Source organism: Cetorhinus maximus, chromosome 16 (assembly GCF_964194155.1).
Source record: "Cetorhinus maximus chromosome 16, sCetMax3.hap1.1, whole genome shotgun sequence".
NCBI classification, from domain to species: Eukaryota; Metazoa; Chordata; class Chondrichthyes; order Lamniformes; family Cetorhinidae; genus Cetorhinus; species Cetorhinus maximus.
In genome coordinates, this window is record NC_135894.1 from 100,417,463 (window position 1) to 100,436,916 (window position 19,454).

The 19,454-nt window shown below is 50.6% G+C and overlaps 1 protein-coding gene across 3 annotated transcripts in view; it reads right to left on the bottom strand.

Moving 5' to 3' along the window:
• Window positions 1-19,454, bottom strand: part of robo1 (roundabout, axon guidance receptor, homolog 1 (Drosophila)) — a 663,637-nt gene that overhangs the window by 53,068 nt on the left and 591,115 nt on the right. For all 3 annotated transcript variants that reach the window (XM_078560414.1, XM_078560413.1, XM_078560412.1), the window contains 2 exons: window positions 18,963-19,134; window positions 15,828-16,031 (listed from right to left, as the gene is read on the bottom strand). In XM_078560414.1, coding sequence (XP_078416540.1) covers window positions 15,828-16,031; window positions 18,963-19,134 — 376 coding nt within the window. The remainder of the gene's footprint in view (window positions 1-15,827; window positions 16,032-18,962; window positions 19,135-19,454) is intronic.

Here is a 19,454-nt window from a genome sequence, read left to right on the forward strand (position 1 = left end):
GAGATCATTCATCCATTTTCTGTACTGGATGGCCAACCTCTTGTGTGCAGCATTGGCACTGACCACCGCCCCCCCAAGCCCGAGTGGTGAGGCTGATGGGCCGCCTGCGGCCAGAGCAGGGGCAGAGAGGACATCGCAGTGGGCCTCCACGGCGTCCAGAATGCGTCCCAGGGGTGCATCACTGAATCGGGGGGGGGCTGCACTCTTCTTGGTTTTATTTGCCTTGTCTTCAGACCTAGGCTACAAGCATTGAGGGGTGTGCGCGCGGCTGCAGTTTGAATGTGGGGCCCTCTGAGAGGAAGCGGGGGGTGGGGGGGGGGGGGGGGAGCTAACGGGGTGGTGGGTAAGTGGAAGGCTGCCCGCCGGCGAGGTGGTGCGTTTCCTGTGGCTGCATAATTAATGAGGCGGGAATGGGATGATGCGGCGCAAAAAAACTGCCATTTGCGGCCGGCGGGTGAAAATATTTTTTTCCCACCCGTTACAGCAATTTGTGCAAATCTGGGTCGTTTCCACCCAGCGTTTTCCCATTATCCTGGAGGTAAATAAAATAAGGAGAAACCACTTAAGAGTTGACCAGGACGGGAAGAGAGAAAGGGGGTGGGGTACAGAATAGAAAGGCGAGAAGATAAAAAGGTCAGAGAGATACGGATTCTACTGATGTTACTTGTCCATGTAGATATCCCATATACAGCACAATTACCTCTGTCACTGAAAAGGGAAACTTTATATTCATTAATGGGATGTGGGAGTCACTGGCTAGGCCAGCGTTTTATGCCTATCAATAATTGCCCTTGAGAAGGTGGTGCTGAGCTGCCTTCTTGAACCGCTGCAGTCCATGTGGTGTAGGTGCACCCACAGTGCTGTTAGGAAGGGAGTTTCAGGATTTTGGCCCAGCGACAGTGAAGGAACGGCGATATATTTCCAAGTCAGGATGGTGAGTGACTTGGAGGGGAACTTCCAGGTGGTGGTGTTCCCATGTACCTGCTGTCCTTGTCCCTCTAGATGGTAGTGGTCGTGGGTTTGGAAGGTGCTGTCGAAGGAGCCTAGGTGTTTTACTACAGTGCATCTTGTAGATGGTACACACTGCTGCTACTGTGCGTCGGTGGTAAAGGGGTAAATGTTTGTGGATGGGGTGCCAATCAAGCGGGCTGCTTTGCCCTGGATGGTGTAGTGCTTCTTGAGTGTTGTTGGATCTGCACTCAACCAGGCAAGTGGAGAGTATTCCATCACACTCTGGACTGGTGCCTTATAGATGGTGGACAAGTTTTGGGGATCAGGAAGTGGGTTACTCAGCACAGGATTCCTAGCCTCTGACCTGATCTTGTAGCCACAGTGTTTATATGGCTGGTCCAGTTCAGTTTCTGGTCAATGATAACCCCTAGGATGTTGATAGTGGGGGATTCAGTGATGGTAATGCCATTGAACATCATGGGGCGATGGTTAGATTTTTTCTTGTTGGAGATGGTCATTGCCTGGCACTTGTGTGGCATGAATGTTACTTGCCACTTATCAGCCCAATCCTGGATATTGTCCCGGTCTTGCTGCATTTGGACATGGACTGCTTCAGTATCTGAGGAGTTGTGAACAGTGCTGAACGTTGTGCAATCATCAGCGAACATCCCACTTCTGACCTTATGATGGAAGGAAGGACATTGATGTGAAGATGGTTGGACCTAGGGCACTACCCTGAGGAACTCCTCCAGTGATGTCCTGGAGCTGAGATGATTGACCTCTAACAACCACAACCATCTTCTTTTGTGCTAGGTATGACTCTAACCAGCAGAGAGTTTTCCCCCTGATTCCCTTTGGCTCCAGTTTGGTTATGACTCCTTGATGCCACATTCTGTCAAATGCTGCCTTGAAGTCAAGAGCAGTCACTCTCACCTTGTTGAAGCTTTTCTTCTTGTACTCATCAGGACAAATGGAAGAATTCCAAACGTCAAATGATTGCAACAATTTATACTACAGGAGAAAGGGGTGTTGACTGGTAGGCAGGTCGACTATGATTGGCCGAGGCGTTGCCATGGAGAAAGCAACAGAGAACTATAGGCTCCCCAAGCTCCTGGGTAATTTTTAAAAGTGCAAGGCTTGAACATATTCCTTTTGTTTGCAGAGAATGTGTCCCTGTGTGTTGCTTCTAGCAAGTGTAAATGAGCCACATTACCAGCTCAACGGATTGGTTGTCAGCATAGCTATTAGCACATTCAGGATTGTTCAGCAAGCGCTGCCCAATCATGGAATCGCTTCCAACAGTAGACGTTTTGTTTTGGGTTTTGTAAGTGTCGGCTGGTTGAGTATGGTCTGTACTCTGCCTAATGCAAACCACTGAAAGAACATCCTGTTTGATTCAAACAGCCACTAGCCAGGACACATGACCTACGTAACTGGCATTGCACTGGCACTGAAATTCATACACGACATTGCTCAATTGTGTTGATAGTGGATAATACCTCTCATGTAGCCACTGCATTTTAGCAGCTTGCCTGCGCTAACAGCTACACTAACAACCAATTTAAGATCATCAATCGAGCGTGTAACATGGCTCATTTAAGTTGGCTAGAAGCAACATTAATTCATATGCAGGGACCCGTTCCCAGCAAACAAAAAGAATATGTTCAAGCCTCTGCCTTTTTTGAATTATCTGGGAGCTTGGGATGCCTATAGTTAGCTGTTGCCTTCTCCATGGAAATGCCTCGGTCAATCAAAGTCGACTTACCAACCAATCAGCACCCTTTTCTCCTGTAGTTTACATTGTCGTGATTGTTTGAAATTTGGCATCCTTGCATTTGTCCTGATGAGTGCAAGATGAAAAGCTTCAACAACATGTCTCTCTTTTCAATGATAATCAAATTCTGTACTAAGAAGCAAATCACCTTTCTAACATGTTGCAACATATTATTGAGGTAGAGCAAGGCGCCTCTGAAATCTTTCAACGAAGGTCGAGATGCTGTCAATACCTGAAGATTGTGTGAGTGAGAAGAGGACATTCAAACCAGCCTTTCCACCCATTTTGTGCTAAATGTTGCACCAAGTTACTGCTAAATGAACCCAGCCCTTCCACACACTCGCTGACGTCTGTCCTCTTAAACCTAACGCGTTCAGGAATCTTGACCCATCTCTTTCCACGCTGACCCACCCATCCATACCGCTCCTAATGCCCATCTTATGCCATCTGTTATACCATGTCACTGCTCTATAAAACCCGGCCCTTAGCTTCTTTGCCATCTGTTTCATTCAGGGCTCTCCAATCCCACAGCTTTCCACATTGTCTTCAATGGCCAGAAGCCCAGTTGGATTCTTACTAACTGAACAGCTACACCACATTCCTCATTAACCAGCAACTTTCGTTACCTTTCCTTTGAGTCCTTTTTGATGCATGACAGATATTTGTCAAAGGACACAGGAGGTAACCATAGTTACAATATTTCAGAAAGGAATAAAACAGGATGTTTGTGGGAAAGGAGTTTAGAAAAAGGGAGAGAGAGAAGACCCAGCTCAGATGTGAGACAAAGAGGTTGAGCGTGCAAGGACTGCGGTTGATTAAAGAGTTAACTTGGGACAAAGGATTGGCGGTTTGATGGGATTGCGAAAGGAGTTTTGTAAAGACAGGTGTAAGGGACTAGTGAGGATCCAGGCTAACAGCACACACACACCTGAGAGCACTACAAAACCACACAGGCTCTCCCACGTTCTGAAGATGGGTGTGGTCAGATTATTCACACAGGTAGGGTTCAAGCTAAACAAACGGGTCATTCTTTCCTCATCATCTTCGAAACTGGAGGTGCCCAAGCAAGTACTTATTCTTCATCCTGAGATATGAAGGTGGGAGTCAAGATTCTATTTAACCACAGGAAGATTCACAGTCAAGGCCAATGGCGGCATTTTATGGCCCCTCCCACTGGCGGGACCTCCTGGCCAAGTCAAAGCCAATGGACTTTTGATAAGCTTGTCACATCTGGGCCTGTCCCTGGTGCGACGGAGCCTAAAATATCGCCCCAAGTCCGCACTCACACTCACACACATATATATACACTCACACACACTCATACAGAGTCTCTCACACACACACATACATATACACTCTCGCACACACACACACACAGAGTCTCTCACACACATACATATACACTCTCACACACACTGATACACAAAGTCTCACACACACATACATATACACTCTCACACACACTCACACACAGAGTCTCTCACACACATACATATACACTCTCGCACACACTCACACACAGAGTCTCTCACACACATACATATACACTCTCACACACACTGATACACAGAGTCTCACACACACATACATATACACTCTCACACACACTGATACACAGAGTCTCACACACACATACATATACACTCTCACACACACTCATTTGCAGAGTCTCACACACACATATATATACACTCTCACACACACTCACACACAGAGTCTCACACACACACACACATACATATACACTCACACACACTCATACACAGAGTCTCTCACACACACACACACATATATATACACTCACACACACTCATACAGAGTCTCTCACACACACACATACATATACACTCTCGCACACACACACACAGTCTCTCACACACATACATATACACTCTCACACACACTGATACACAGAGTCTCACACACATATATATACACTCTCACACACACTCACACAGAGTCTCTCACACACACACACACATACATATACACTCACACACTCATACACAGAGTCTCACACACACACACACATACATATACACTCACACACACTCATACACAGAGTCTCACACACACACACATATACACTCACACACACACTCATACACAGAGTCTCACACACATACATATACACTCACACACACACTCATACACAGAGTCTCACATACACACATACATATACACTCTCGCACACACTCATACAGAGTCTCACACACACACATACATATATACTCACACACACTCATACACAGAGTCTCACACACACACATTTATATACACTCTCGCACACACTCATACACAGTCTCTCCCACACACACATATACACTCTCGCACACACTCATACAGAGTCTCACACACACACATACATATACACTCTCTCACACACTCTTACAGAGTCTCACACACACATACATATACACTCTCACACACACTGATACACAGAGTCTCACACACACATACATATACACTCTCACACACACTGATACACAGAGTCTCACACACACATACATATACACTCTCACACACACTCACACAGAGTCTCTCTCACACACACACATACATATACACTCACACACACTCATACACAGAGTCTCACACACACACACACACACACACACATACATATACACTCACACACACTCATACACAGAGTCTCACACACACACATATACACTCACACACACACTCATACACAGAGTCTCACACACACATACATATACACTCTCACACACACTCATACACAGAGTCTCACACACACATACATATACACTCTCACACACACTCATTTGCAGAGTCTCACACACACATATATATACACTCTCACACACACTCATATACAGAGTCTCACACACATATATATACACACACATACTCACTCATACAGAGTCTCACAAACACACATACATATACACTCTCAGACACACTCATACACAGAGTCTCTCACACACACTCATACACAGAGTCTCATACACACATATACACTCTCACACACACTCATACACAGTCTCACACACACACACACACATACATATACACTCACACACTCATACACAGTCACACACACATACTCACACTCACACATATATACACAAACACATACTCACTCATACACAGAGTCTCATAAACACACATACAGACACATACACTCACACACATACACACACACACATGCTCATACACACAGTCACACATACACACATACTTACTCATGCATACAGTCACACACTCATACAGATACATATACATGTAAACACACACATATATACATGTAAACATACTCAAATCCACAAATGTGCACACGTTCATGCACAGATACACAGATATCACATGCACATACACACACACACATATACACATGTATATAGATGACACACACACACACCTTATCTCACATGTAAATATACAAATATACACGCACACTCAGGCACATACAAACACAAATATATATACATGCACATACACGTTTATGTGTATGTGTATATATATATATATATATATATATAAATATGCATATACATGCACATACACACACACATGCAAATGCACACACACTCTCTCAAACATACACCCGCATACACATATACATACGCTCACATACGCTCAAAAACACACACCCACACACACTTACGCTCTTACTCACAATTAAACACACACACATGTACACACTCACATACTCACACATACACACTCGCACACATGTACACACACTTGTGCATGACAACAGAGGATAGGAAGATTAGGGCAATCAATGGGTAGCTAACAGATGACACCGGGGTGAGGGTTTTATTCTGGGGGGCGGGGCTTTGACATCAGTTTTGGCAAAGTTAGAAGCTTTTCCTCCAGAAGGGGTGAGACTGGAAGAGGAAGAGAGCCTTGTGAACAATTAAAAATTAATAAATTGGGAGACGAAGAGTCACTTAAATCAGGAAGTAGGGAGGAAGAGGGACGTTAAATAAAAACCATCAGAAAAAGCTGAGGTGAATATAAAATAAATAAACAAATTCAGGAGAAGGGATTAGAATTAAATAGACAAAGAATGATAAAGTAAATGAATCACAGTGCTCAGAATGTGGGAAATGAACTGGGTATGGGACAGGGATTAGGAACATTTATGTCACACAGGAAAATATGGATTAAATAGCACTAAAGAAAACTCAAGAGACAAAATCAGGCAGGGTTGCAAAAGAAACAAGCTGGGGGTGAAGGTTTGCCTGGGCATGTTTGCTAGTCTCAAACTTGGCACAGTTTAAGTGATTCTGATGAATAAATCGAGAGATGTATGTCAAAGTTTGCTGACAACACCAAGTTAGGTAGCGCTGTAAATGCTATAGAAGCAAGCGCAACACTGTCAGAGTGGGGAAAGCTTCTGTAGATTGAGTTCAATGTGGGGACAGTGTGAGGCCATCCACTTTGGAGCCAAGAAACTTAGATGAAAACATTTTTGAAGTAGTGAGAAGCTCGGAATTGTGAAGGAGCAGAGAGGTTTAGGAGTCCAAGCACAGAAATCGCTCAAAACCTACTGGACATGTCAAAAAGGATTTTTTTTAATTAAAGTAATGGAACGTTGACCTTGCCTCAAGAAGGCTGCAATGCCTGGAATGGAAGTGGGGTCATAGCGAGAGTGGAGGTTCGAGGGGACTGGTGACATGGGGGGCGTGGTATAGTGGGCAGGGGGGTGGGGGTATTGGGGGTTGCTGGGAGTGTGAGGGCATGGGGGGTGTGGGTGAATAGGTGGTATGTAGGGAAATGGAGGGGGGATCAGTGTGGGAGCTGGATGTAGGGGCGTGGGGTATAGGTGAATAGGGGTGTGCGCGGAGTAGTGTAGGGTATGGAGTAAATTAAGGGTGCGGGAGGAATGAGAATTATGGGGTGAGTTAGGGGTGGTGGGGGAGTGGAGGGTATGGGCGAATTGGGGGCGTGGAGGGCATGGGGGTATGGCATGAAGTGGGGATGTGAGGATGTGGGGGGTATGGGGTAAATTGCGGGTGTGGGGGCAGTGGGAGTATGGGGTGAATTGGGGGTGTGGGGGAGCGGGGGCTATGGGGTGAATTGGAGAATGGGGTGAGTGGGGGCTATGGGGTGATTTTGGGGTGTGGGGTGAGTGGGGGCTATGGGGTGAATTAGGAGGATGGGGTGAGTGGGGGTATGGGGTGAATTAGGGAGATGGGGTGAGTGGGGGCGATGGGGTGAATTAGGGGGGTGGGGTGAGTGGGGGGTATGGGGTGAGTGGGGGCTATGGGGTGAATTAGGGGGTTGGGGAGAGCGGGTGTTATGGGGTGCATTGGAGGATGGGGTGAGTGGGGGATATGGGGTGAATTAGGGGAATGGGGTGAGTGGGGGATATGGGGTGAATTAGGGGGGTGGGGTGAGTGGGGGCTATGGGGTGATTTTGGGGTGTGGGGGGTATGGGGTGAATTAGCAGGGTGGGGTGAGTGGGGGCTATGGGGTGATTTTGGGGTGTGGGGTGAATGGGGGCTATGGGGTGAATTAGGAGGTGGGGTGTGGGGGCTATGGGTGATTTTGGGGTGTGTGGTGAGTGGGGGCTATGGGGTGATTTTGGGGTGTGGGGTGAGTGGGTGCTATGGGGTGAATTAGGGGGGTGGGGTGTGGGGGCTATGGGTGATTTTGGGGTGAGGGGTGTGTGGGGGCTATGGGGTGAATTAGGGGGGTGGGGTGAGTGGGGGTTATGGGGTGATTTTGGGGTGTGTAGTGAGTGGGGGGTGTGGGGTGAATTAGGGGGATGGGGTGAGTGGTGGATATGGGTGATTTTGGGCTGTGGGGTGAGTGGGAGTTATGGGGTGATTTTGGGGTGTGGGGTGAGTGGGGGCTATGGGGTGATTTTGGGGTGTGGGGTGAGTGGGGGCTATGGGGTGAATTAGGGGTGTGTGGGGGCTATGGGTGATTTTGGGGTGTGGGGTGAGTGGGGGCTATGGGTGATTTTGGGGTGTGTGGGGGCTATGGGTGATTTTGGGGTGTGTGGTGAGTGGGGTCTATGGGTGATTTTGGGGTGTGGGGTGAGTGGGGGCTATGGGTTATTTTGTGGTGTGGAGTGAGTGGGGGCTATGGGGTGAATTAGGGGTGTGTGGTGAGTGGGGGCTATGGGATGAATTAGGGGTGTGTGGTGAGTGGGGGCTATGGGGTGAATTAGGGGGTGGGGTGTGTGGGGGCTATGGGGTGATTTTGGGGTGTGGGGTGTGTGGGGGCTATGGGGTGATTTTGGGGGGTGTGGTGAGTGGGGGCTATGGGGTGATTTTGGGGTGTGGGGTGTGTGGGGGCTATGGGGTGATTTTGGGGGGTGTGGTGAGTGGGGGCTATGGGGTGAATTAGGGGGTGGGGTGTGTGGGGGCTATGGGGTGATTTTGGGGTGTGGGGTGTGTGGGGGCTATGGGGTGATTTTGGGGGGTGTGGTGAGTGTGGGCTATGGGGTGATTTTGGGGTGTGGGGTGTGTGGGGGCTATGGGGTGATTTTGGGGTGTGTGGTGAGTGAGGGTTATGGGGTGATTTTGGGGGGTGTGGTGAGTGGGGGCTATGGGGTGATTTTGGGGTGTGGGGTGAGTGGGGGCTATGGAGTGAACTAGGGGGATGGGGTGAGTGGGGGCTATGGGGTGATTTTGGGGTGTGGAGTGTGTGGGGGTATGGGGTGATTTTGGGGTGTGGGGTGTGTGGGGGCTATGGGGTGAATTGGGGGTGTGGGGTGTGTGGGGGTATGGGGTGATTTTGGGGTGTGGGGTGTGTGGGGGCTATGGGGTGAATTAGGGGGGTGGGGTGAGTGGGGGCTATGGGGTGAATTGGGGGTGTGGGGGAGTGGGGGTTATGGGGTGATTTTGGGGTGTGTAGTGAGTGGGGGGTGTGGGGTGAATTAGGGGGATGGGGTGAGTGGTGGATATGGGTGATTTTGGGGTGAGGGGTGTGTGGGGGCTATGGGGTGGATTAGGGGGATGGGGTGAGTGGGGGTTATGGGGTGATTTTGGGGTGTGTAGTGAGTGGGGGGTGTGGGGTGAATTAGGGGGATGGGGTGAGTGGTGGATATGGGTGATTTTGGGCTGTGGGGTGAGTGGGAGTTATGGGGTGATTTTGGGGTGTGGGGTGTGTGGGGGCTATGGGGTGATTTTGGGGGGTGTGGTGAGTGGGGGCTATGGGGTGATTTTGGGGTGTGGGGTGTGTGGGGGCTATGGGGTGATTTTGGGGTGTGTGGTGAGTGAGGGTTATGGGGTGATTTTGGGGGGTGTGGTGAGTGGGGGCTATGGGGTGATTTTGGGGTGTGGGGTGAGTGGGGGCTATGGAGTGAACTGGGGGATGGGGTGAGTGGGGGCTATGGGGTGATTTTGGGGTGTGGAGTGTGTGGGGGTATGGGGTGATTTTGGGGTGTGGGGTGTGTGGGGGCTATGGGATGAATTGGGGGTGTGGGGTGTGTGGGGGTATGGGGTGATTTTGGGGTGTGGGGTGTGTGGGGGCGATGGGGTGAATTAGGGGGGTGGGGTGAGTGGGGGCTATGGGGTGAATTGGGGGTGTGGGGGAGCGGGGGTTATGGGATGAATTAGGGGGATGGGGCGAGTGGGGGCTATGGGTGATTTTGGGGTGTGGGGTGAGTGGGGGCTATGGGTGATTTTGGGGTGTGGGTTGAGTGGGGGCTATGGGGTGATTTTGGGGTGTGTGGTGAGTGGGGGCTATGGGGTGATTTTGGGGTGTGGGGTGAATGGGGGCTATGGGGTGAATTAGGAGGTGGGGTGTGGGGGCTATGGGTGATTTTGGGGTGTGTGGTGAGTGGGGGCTATGGGGTGATTTTGGGGTGTGGGGTGAGTGGGTGCTATGGGGTGAATTAGGGGGGTGGGGTGTGGGGGCTATGGGTGATTTTGGGGTGAGGGGTGTGTGGGGGCTATGGGGTGAATTAGGGGGGTGGGGTGAGTGGGGGTTATGGGGTGATTTTGGGGTGTGTAGTGAGTGGGGAGTGTGGGGTGAATTAGGGGGATGGGGTGAGTGGTGGATATGGGTGATTTTGGGCTGTGGGGTGAGTGGGAGTTATGGGGTGATTTTGGGGTGTGGGGTGAGTGGGGGCTATGGGGTGATTTTGGGGTGTGGGGTGAGTGGGGGCTATGGGGTGAATTAGGGGTGTGTGGGGGCTATGGGTGATTTTGGGGTGTGGGGTGAGTGGGGGCTATGGGTGATTTTGGGGTGTGTGGGGGCTATGGGTGATTTTGGGGTGTGTGGTGAGTGGGGTCTATGGGTGATTTTGGGGTGTGGGGTGAGTGGGGGCTATGGGTTATTTTGTGGTGTGGAGTGAGTGGGGGCTATGGGGTGAATTAGGGGTGTGTGGTGAGTGGGGGCTATGGGGTGAATTAGGGGTGTGTGGTGAGTGGGGGCTATGGGTTGAATTAGGGGGTGGGGTGTGTGGGGGCTATGGGGTGATTTTGGGGTGTGGGGTGTGTGGGGGCTATGGGGTGATTTTGGGGGGTGTGGTGAGTGGGGGCTATGGGGTGATTTTGGGGTGTGGGGTGTGTGGGGGCTATGGGGTGATTTTGCGGGGTGTGGTGAGTGGGGGCTATGGGGTGAATTAGGGGGTGGGGTGTGTGGGGGCTATGGGGTGATTTTGGGGTGTGGGGTGTGTGGGGGCTATGGGGTGATTTTGGGGGGTGTGGTGAGTGGGGGCTATGGGGTGATTTTGGGGTGTGGGGTATGTGGGGGCTATGGGGTGATTTTGGGGTGTGTGGTGAGTGAGGGTTATGGGGTGATTTTGGGGTGTGGGTGAGTGGGGGCTGTGGGTGATTTTGGGGTGTGTGGTGAGTGGGGGCTATGGGGTGATTTTGGGGTGTGGGGTGAGTGGGGGGTATGGGGTGATTTTGGGGTGTGGAGTGAGTGGGGGGTATGGGGTGATTTTGGGGTGTGTGGTGAGTGGGGGCTATGGGGTGATTTTGGGGTGTGGGGTGAATGGGGGCTATGGGGTGAATTAGGAGGTGGGGTGTGGGGGCTATGGGTGATTTTGGGGTGTGTGGTGAGTGGGGGCTATGGGGTGATTTTGGGGTGTGGGGTGAGTGGGTGCTATGGGGTGAATTAGGGGGGTGGGGTGTGGGGGCTATGGGTGATTTTGGGGTGTGTGGTGAGTGGGGTCTATGGGTGATTTTGGGGTGTGGGGTGAGTGGGGGCTATGGGTTATTTTGTGGTGTGGAGTGAGTGGGGGCTATGGGGTGAATTAGGGGTGTGTGGTGAGTGGGGGCTATGGGGTGAATTAGGGGTGTGTGGTGAGTGGGGGCTATGGGTTGAATTAGGGGGTGGGGTGTGTGGGGGCTATGGGGTGATTTTGGGGTGTGGGGTGTGTGGGGGCTATGGGGTGATTTTGGGGGGTGTGGTGAGTGGGGGCTATGGGGTGATTTTGGGGTGTGGGGTGTGTGGGGGCTATGGGGTGATTTTGGGGGGTGTGGTGAGTGGGGGCTATGGGGTGAATTAGGGGGTGGGGTGTGTGGGGGCTATGGGGTGATTTTGGGGTGTGGGGTGTGTGGGGGCTATGGGGTGATTTTGGGGGGTGTGGTGAGTGTGGGCTATGGGGTGATTTTGGGGTGTGGGGTATGTGGGGGCTATGGGGTGATTTTGGGGTGTGTGGTGAGTGAGGGTTATGGGGTGATTTTGGGGTGTGGGTGAGTGGGGGCTGTGGGTGATTTTGGGGTGTGTGGTGAGTGGGGGCTATGGGGTGATTTTGGGGTGTGGGGTGAGTGGGGGGTATGGGGTGATTTTGGGGTGTGGAGTGAGTGGGGGGTATGGGGTGATTTTGGGGTGTGTGGTGAGTGGGGGCTATGGGGTGATTTTGGGGTGTGTGGTGAGTGGGGGCTATGGGGTGATTTTGGGGTGTGGGGTGAGTGGGGGGTATGGGGTGATTTTGGGGTGTGGAGTGAGTGGGGGCTATGGGGTGATTTTGGGGTGAGGGATGAGTGGGGGGTATGGGTGATTTTGGGGTGTGGAGTGAGTGGGGGCTATGGGGTGAATTAGGGGTGTGGGGGAGCGGGGGTTATGGGGTGAATTGGGGGATGGGGTGAGTGAGGGCTATGGGTGATTTTGGGGTGAGGGGTGCATTTGGAGTGTGTGGGGTGAATTGGAAGATGGGGATGTTGGTGTTGAGGGGATGTGTGACGGGCAGGACTCTCTGCCCCCAGATCGCTGCTCACTTTGCAGCAAGAGGCCCTTCCACTGGCATTGGGCGGCTAACAAACTTATCCAAGAATACCAACGCCTGTTTCCAAACAATTCTAAAATGCTTATCCCTGTTTCTAAATCCCCAAATCCCTGTATGTTCTTGCCTCTCCCTATCATCTCCTCCAGCCCCACAGCTCTCCAAGGTCACCGCACTCCTCCAATTCTGGGCTCTTGTGCATTTTAATCACTCGGTCATTGGCGATTGTGCCTTCAGCTGCCTGGGCCCCAAACTCTGGAATTCCCTCCCTAAACCTGTCTGCCTCACTCTCCTCCTTTAAGACACTCCATAAAACCTGCTTCTTTGACCAAGCTTTTGACCATCTGCCCTCATACCTCCTTACTTGGCTCGGTGTCAAGTTTTGTTTTAAAACGCTCCTGGAACATGCTAGAACATAAGTGCCTCGGGACGTTTTATTACCAGAATGTTGCTATCAGTGTAATATGCCTTTAAGGGATATCGGCATAACATCAATCGAAGGTAAGAGTGTCATGTGATCCAATCTGAGTTTCACTTTTGTTTTTGAGCAGAGCGCACATACACAGCTCTGCTGCTGATGTCTTTAAGCTTTCTACTGATGTATAAATGTTCCTATGTGCCTTGTCTAAATAAATGAACTCACAATGTTTACACAATCCCTTAGGAGCAATTGGTGCCTTTGCATCATTATAAAAACATGACGTGATGCTCAGCTGTGGTCAAATAGCATAGCAACAAGAGCAAGTACAGGTACGAGGTGCTGAACAGCCTTAGATCATGCTACACGACATGAGACGACCCTCCACATTCTGGTCAGACTGCAATGAAGCTGCAGCGTTGGAGAGCACTGAAATTGCAGTGTGGGTGACTGTACAGAAAAGCGTTGAAGGCACAGCGCAGAGATAGTGCTCAATCAAAGAGCTAGCGGGCAGACAGATCCCTCCTGCTGAGATTGCAGCACGCAGCCTGTCAGTTCAGTGAGTGGGACAGAGTGTTGAGAGGACCAGCACTGGGTTAGTTAGCTCAGTTGGAAAAGGCGAGGGACCTGGGTGCGGGTGGGATTGACAGCAAGCGAGGGGGGAGTCAAACAAAAAAAAAAGTCTTAAAAATCGGGCCGGAAAAGGTGGCATTTACTACAGGCAGAGCTTCAGGAATGTGCGGGCGCGAGCGGGTACAGCGACTCTCACCCCAGGCGCTACAGGAGAAGGAAGGTCAAAAGGATTTTGTTAAATGTCCACAAAATTCCCCGGTTTGAATTGGGATACAGCTCACATACTATCCGAATTCAGGATGTTTAAACAGTGCACAGAGCTATGGTTTCTTATTCCGGTGTGTCTGAACCAGAGAAGCAAGGGATGAAACTCTGCCTAGCAATTGGGAATGAAGGTCCACACAGGCTGAACACATCATAGCTGATCTGATTGTGGCCTCAACTCCACATTCCCGCCTACCCCCGATAACCTTTGCCTCCCTTCTTAGTTAAGAATCTATCTACCGCTGCCTTAAAAATATTCATTGACCCAGCTCCACTGCAAACATTACATCCTTGTTCAAAAAAGGTTGTGAGGATAAGTCCAGCAATTACAGGCCAGTCAGTTTAACCTCAGTGGTGGGGAAGCTTCTAGAAACAATTATTCGGGATAGAATTAGTAGTTACTTGGAAAAATGTGGGTTGATTAGGAAAAGCTAGCATTCATTTGTAAAGGGGGAATTGTGTTTAGCTAACTTGCTGGAGTTTTTTTGATGTGGTGCAGATGGACTTTCAAAAGGCGTTTGATACAGTGCCACACAACAGACTTGTGAGAAAAGTTATTGCTCATGGAATAAAAGGGACAGGAGCAACTTGGATGCAATATTGGCTGAAAAATAGGAAGCAGAGAGTAATGGTGAGAGTAATGAGAGTTCAAGAAGGCAACTCGCCACCACATTCTTAAGGGCAACTAGGGACGGGTAATAAAGACAGGCCCAGCCAGCGAAGCCCACATCCCACGAATGGGGAAGTCCCCCTATGGGTAAGTCCCCCTATGGGGAAGTCCCCCTATGGGGAAGTCCCCCTATGGGGAAGTCCCCCTATGGGTAATTCCCGCACCCACCTGGAAGGTGTCCGCTCGCATATTTTGCCTTCTCTTCCTGAAGAATATTTGGCTCTATTTGCACCAAAAGCAATCACAGGTACAAACTTCCTGAAATAGGCCATTCTCCATCTTCAACATTCACCCTTCCCACTTTTCCCAGTACTGGTGCCAATGTCTCATGAATTGAAACATATTTCTCCCACACCAATCGTTGATCCATACTAATCACTCTAATCTGGTTTACTGTGCGCCAATTTTCCCATAGTTCAGATAGACATCCAGAGACATTTACCTTTAAAGTTATGCTTTACAGTTTCACCTCCAGCTGCTCAAACTCCCTCAGCAGAATCTCTTTCCTAGTTCTACCTATGTCATTGGTACCCACGTAGACCATGACCACTGGATCACCGACACACCAAGGCTCCTATGACTGCACCGTCCAAGCCCATGGAAACACCACCACCTGGAAGTTCCCCTCCAAGTCACTCACCATCCTGACTTGGAAATATATCGCCGTTCCTTCACTGTCGCTGGGTCAAAATCCTGCATCTCCCTCCCTAACAGCACTGTAGGTGTACCTACAACACATGGACTGCAGCAGTTAAATACAGGTTAAACTTCATCTACACTGTCCCCATCAAATATTCTCAGGACAGGTACAGCACGGGGTTAGATACAGAGTAAAGCTCCCTCTACACTGTCCCCATCAAACACTCCCAGGGCAGGTACAGCACGGGGTTAGATACAGAGTAAAGCTCCCTCTACACTGTCCCCATCAAACACTCCCAGGACAGGTACAGCACGGGGTTAGACACAGAGTAAAGCTCCCTCTACAATCAACTAAATACAGAAGATGACAGCACAATACCTTTTCTCATCCCAGCATAGCTGCTGGTTAAGCCAGTGCGTTTCTTCCTGTGCCGATACAGCCAGATACTGAAAACCATCAGGATTATCCAGCATGCCGCTCCGATTCCTGCGATGAACGCCGGCTGTTTTACTACGTCTGAAATCTGCTGTGACAGGCTGACCTGGTCCTCTGACTGCTCCGGACTCAGCCTCCCAAAGGAATCTGCAATAAGATATGACAGTGAGTTCAGGGAAGGCCTCCATTTCCCTTTGTGAGAGCCAGTTGCTTTTTTTCACCATCTGATTTTCCAATGTCAACAGTCATGGTGCATTTGCGGGCACTGGCCACTAGGTGATGCTAGTTTATCTCGTGTCTCTCCTGACTGGAATCACAGAATAAAACTGCAAAATACTGCAGATGCTGGAGATCCGAAATAAAGACAGAAAACGCTAGAAATACTCAACAGGGCAGACAGCAAATGTGGAGAGAGAAACAGTTAACATTTCTCGTTGATGATCTTTTATCAGGAGAGGCAGAAATGACTGGAGAGAGAAACTGAGACAAAGGGAGAGACAAGGATGAGCAACATGGAGTGAGAGCTGAGGAGACAGAGAGAGACTGAGACGTCAAGACAGACAGGGAGGTAGACAGTTAGAGAGACAAAGAAGAAAGAGGCAGACAGAGAGTTCAGGAAGAGACAGAGAACGAGGGAGGAAGGCAGAGATAAAGAGAGAGACAGAAAGAGAGAGGCAGGGAAAGAAAGGTGGGGAGAGAGAAAGAGACAGAAATAGAGAGACAGACTGAGAGGGACAAAGAGAGACAGAGGGGAGGGGGGCTGGAGAGAGATAGAGAGAGAGAGAGAGAGAACAAAGAGAGAGACAGAAAGAGACGGAGGGAGAAAGAGAGACAGGCAGGCAAAGACAGACAGAAAAAAGACCAAGAGATAATGAGAGAGAGAGACAGGGACAAGGAGAGAGATGGAGAGAGAGACCAAGAGACAGAGACAGAGAGAGACGGGCAGAGATAAAGAGAGATACTGAGAGAGAAACAAGAGAAACAGCAAGAGTAAAAGACAGAGAGAAATTCAGAGAAAGAGAGAGAGAGAGAGAGCCAGAGACACACAGTGAGAAAGAGAGCAAAGTGAGTGAGGCTGAGAGAGCCTGTGAGAGACACAGATAGACAGTGAGAGAGAGAGTGACAGAAAGAGATGGAGAGAGACAGTGAGTGAGAGACAGAGACACACAGTGAGAAAGACAACGGAGTGAGAGAGGCTGAGAGAGCCAGTGAGTGACAAACTGATAGACAGTGAGAGAGAGAGAGACAGAGAAAGAGAAATGGAAAGAGAGACAGAGAAAGGTAATGAGAAAGAAAAACAGAGAAAGAGAGACGGAGTGAGAGAGAGAGAGAGAGAGAGAGAGAGTAAGAAAGGGATAGGCCAGTGCTGATGTGCTGGCATCTGCCCGACATGCGCGAGTGTGAAATAGCGCACGGTGACAATGAGCGAGCATCCCGATGTCATCGCGCACTCACACGATATTTTGGTCGGTGCTAAGGGCCCTTAGGAAGGTAATTACATCGGATTTTTCACTGCCCGTCCAACCTAACGGCTGGCGGGCGGGCGAATAGGCCAAACGGCCTTTGCATTTTGTGCGAAACCTCATCCACGGGCGGGATGAGATTTCCAACGGTAAATGAAAAACAGTAAGAGAATTTTGAACTAATTTTTAACACGTCCCTCTCCATGTCACATGTTAAAATGGTTCCACTCCCGGAGGCAGCTCTGTGCCTTCAGGGAGCTTTCAGTGTGCACTCCCCCCGCACACACTCCCCCCGCACACACTCCCCCCGCACACACTCCCCCTGCACACACTCCCCCCGCACACACTCCCCCCGCACACACTCCCCCCGCACACACTCCCCCTGCACACACTCCCCCTGCACACACTCCCCCCGCACACACTCCCCCTGCACACACTCCCCCCGCACACACTCCCCCCGCACACGCAGACTTCAGCATTCGCACTCCTCCTGCCCTCACCCCGGCAGCGCTGAGGCTCCCAGTGCGGGTTACACGCTGGCTGCCCGGTATTTGGCCGGCCAGTGTGAAATCGCAGTCAGGGGCTCACCCCACCCTGGGCACCGAGCCATTTCGCCCGCTGCACCTGCCCTATAAGCGGAATATCCTGCCCCTAGAGAGAGACAGAGAAAGGGAGTGAGAGAAACAGTGAGGGAGACAGAGAGAGAGAGACAGACAGAGAGAGAGAGAGACGGAGAGCGAGAGAACCAGAGAGAGAGGGGGAGAGAGAGAGAAAGAGACAGAGGGAGTCAGAGAAAGGCAGACAGGGAGAGAGAGAGGAAGGGAGAGAGAGACGGAGAGAGAGAGAGAGAGAGAGAGAGAGAGAGACCAAGAGAGAGAGGGAGAAAGAGAGGGGGGGAAGAGAGAGAGACAGAGGGAGGCAGAGAAAGGCAGACAGAGAGAGCGAGGGAAAGAGAGAGAACCAGAGAGAGAGAGGGGGAGAGAGAGAGACAGACAGAGACAGAGAAAGGCAGACAGAGAGAGAGAGGGAGAGAGAGAGAACCAGAGAGAGAGAGGGGGAGAGAGAGAGGGAGAGAGAGAGACAGACAGAGACAGAGAAAGGCAGACAAAGAGAGAGGGAGAGAGAGAGGGACCGAGAGAGAGCGGGAGAAAGAGAGAGGCTGAGAGAGAGAGGGAGAGAGAGAAAGAGAGAGAGAGAGAGAGAGACAGAGGAAGGCTGAGACAGAGATGAAAGACAGATAGGGCGAGGGAGAGAGAGTGAAGAAAAAAACAGAGGAAGAGAGAGAGTGAGACATGGGGAATAGATATTTGGGGAAATCCTGTTTTCTCAGACAGCTGCTCAGCTCATGGATATTTCCATTAGGGACGGATCCCATGACAAGCTGCTCTCCAACTCCAGAGCTGACAAGACACAAGAAAGGAAAAGGATGAAGACAATGACACTGAGAAGCCAGCGAGAGAGGGGAGAGCTGACAGTTCCTGACAGGGAGAGGAAACTCCTGCAGCTTTACATTTACCCAACTAAACCCACCAGGTTTCAGTGTGAGAAACAGCTGACAGTCGGCCAAGGCTGGAGCCTGGTTATTGGGAGGCCGGGAGGGGGGACACACACTCACCTAGCTGGATATACTGAGCTTCACTCTTCACACCCTGACCCGCTCTGTTGCTGGCTGCCACCTCGACACGATACCGGACCCCGGGGGTGAGGGATGGGATGACCACCGACAGCGCAGTGCCCACCACTGTCCTGTTGATGTGGTATCGGCTCTCGTTGCCCAGGCACCAGACCTACAGCAGCAAAGAGAGAAAACCATCAGGGCAGCTTCATGGCACATGGGCGTCAGCTATTCCACCATGAACAGCACTCCCTCACTACTGCCCCTCAGACAGTGCAGCACTCCCTCAGTGCTGATCCTCTGACAGTGCAGCACTCCATCAGTGCTGACCCTCTGACAGTGCAGCACTCCCTCACAACTGACCCTCTGACAGTGCAGCACTATCTCAATACTGCCCCTCTGACAGTGCAGCACTCCCTCAATACTGCCCCTCTGACAGTGCAGCACTCCCTCAATACTGCCCCCCTGACAGTGCAGCACTCCCTCAATACT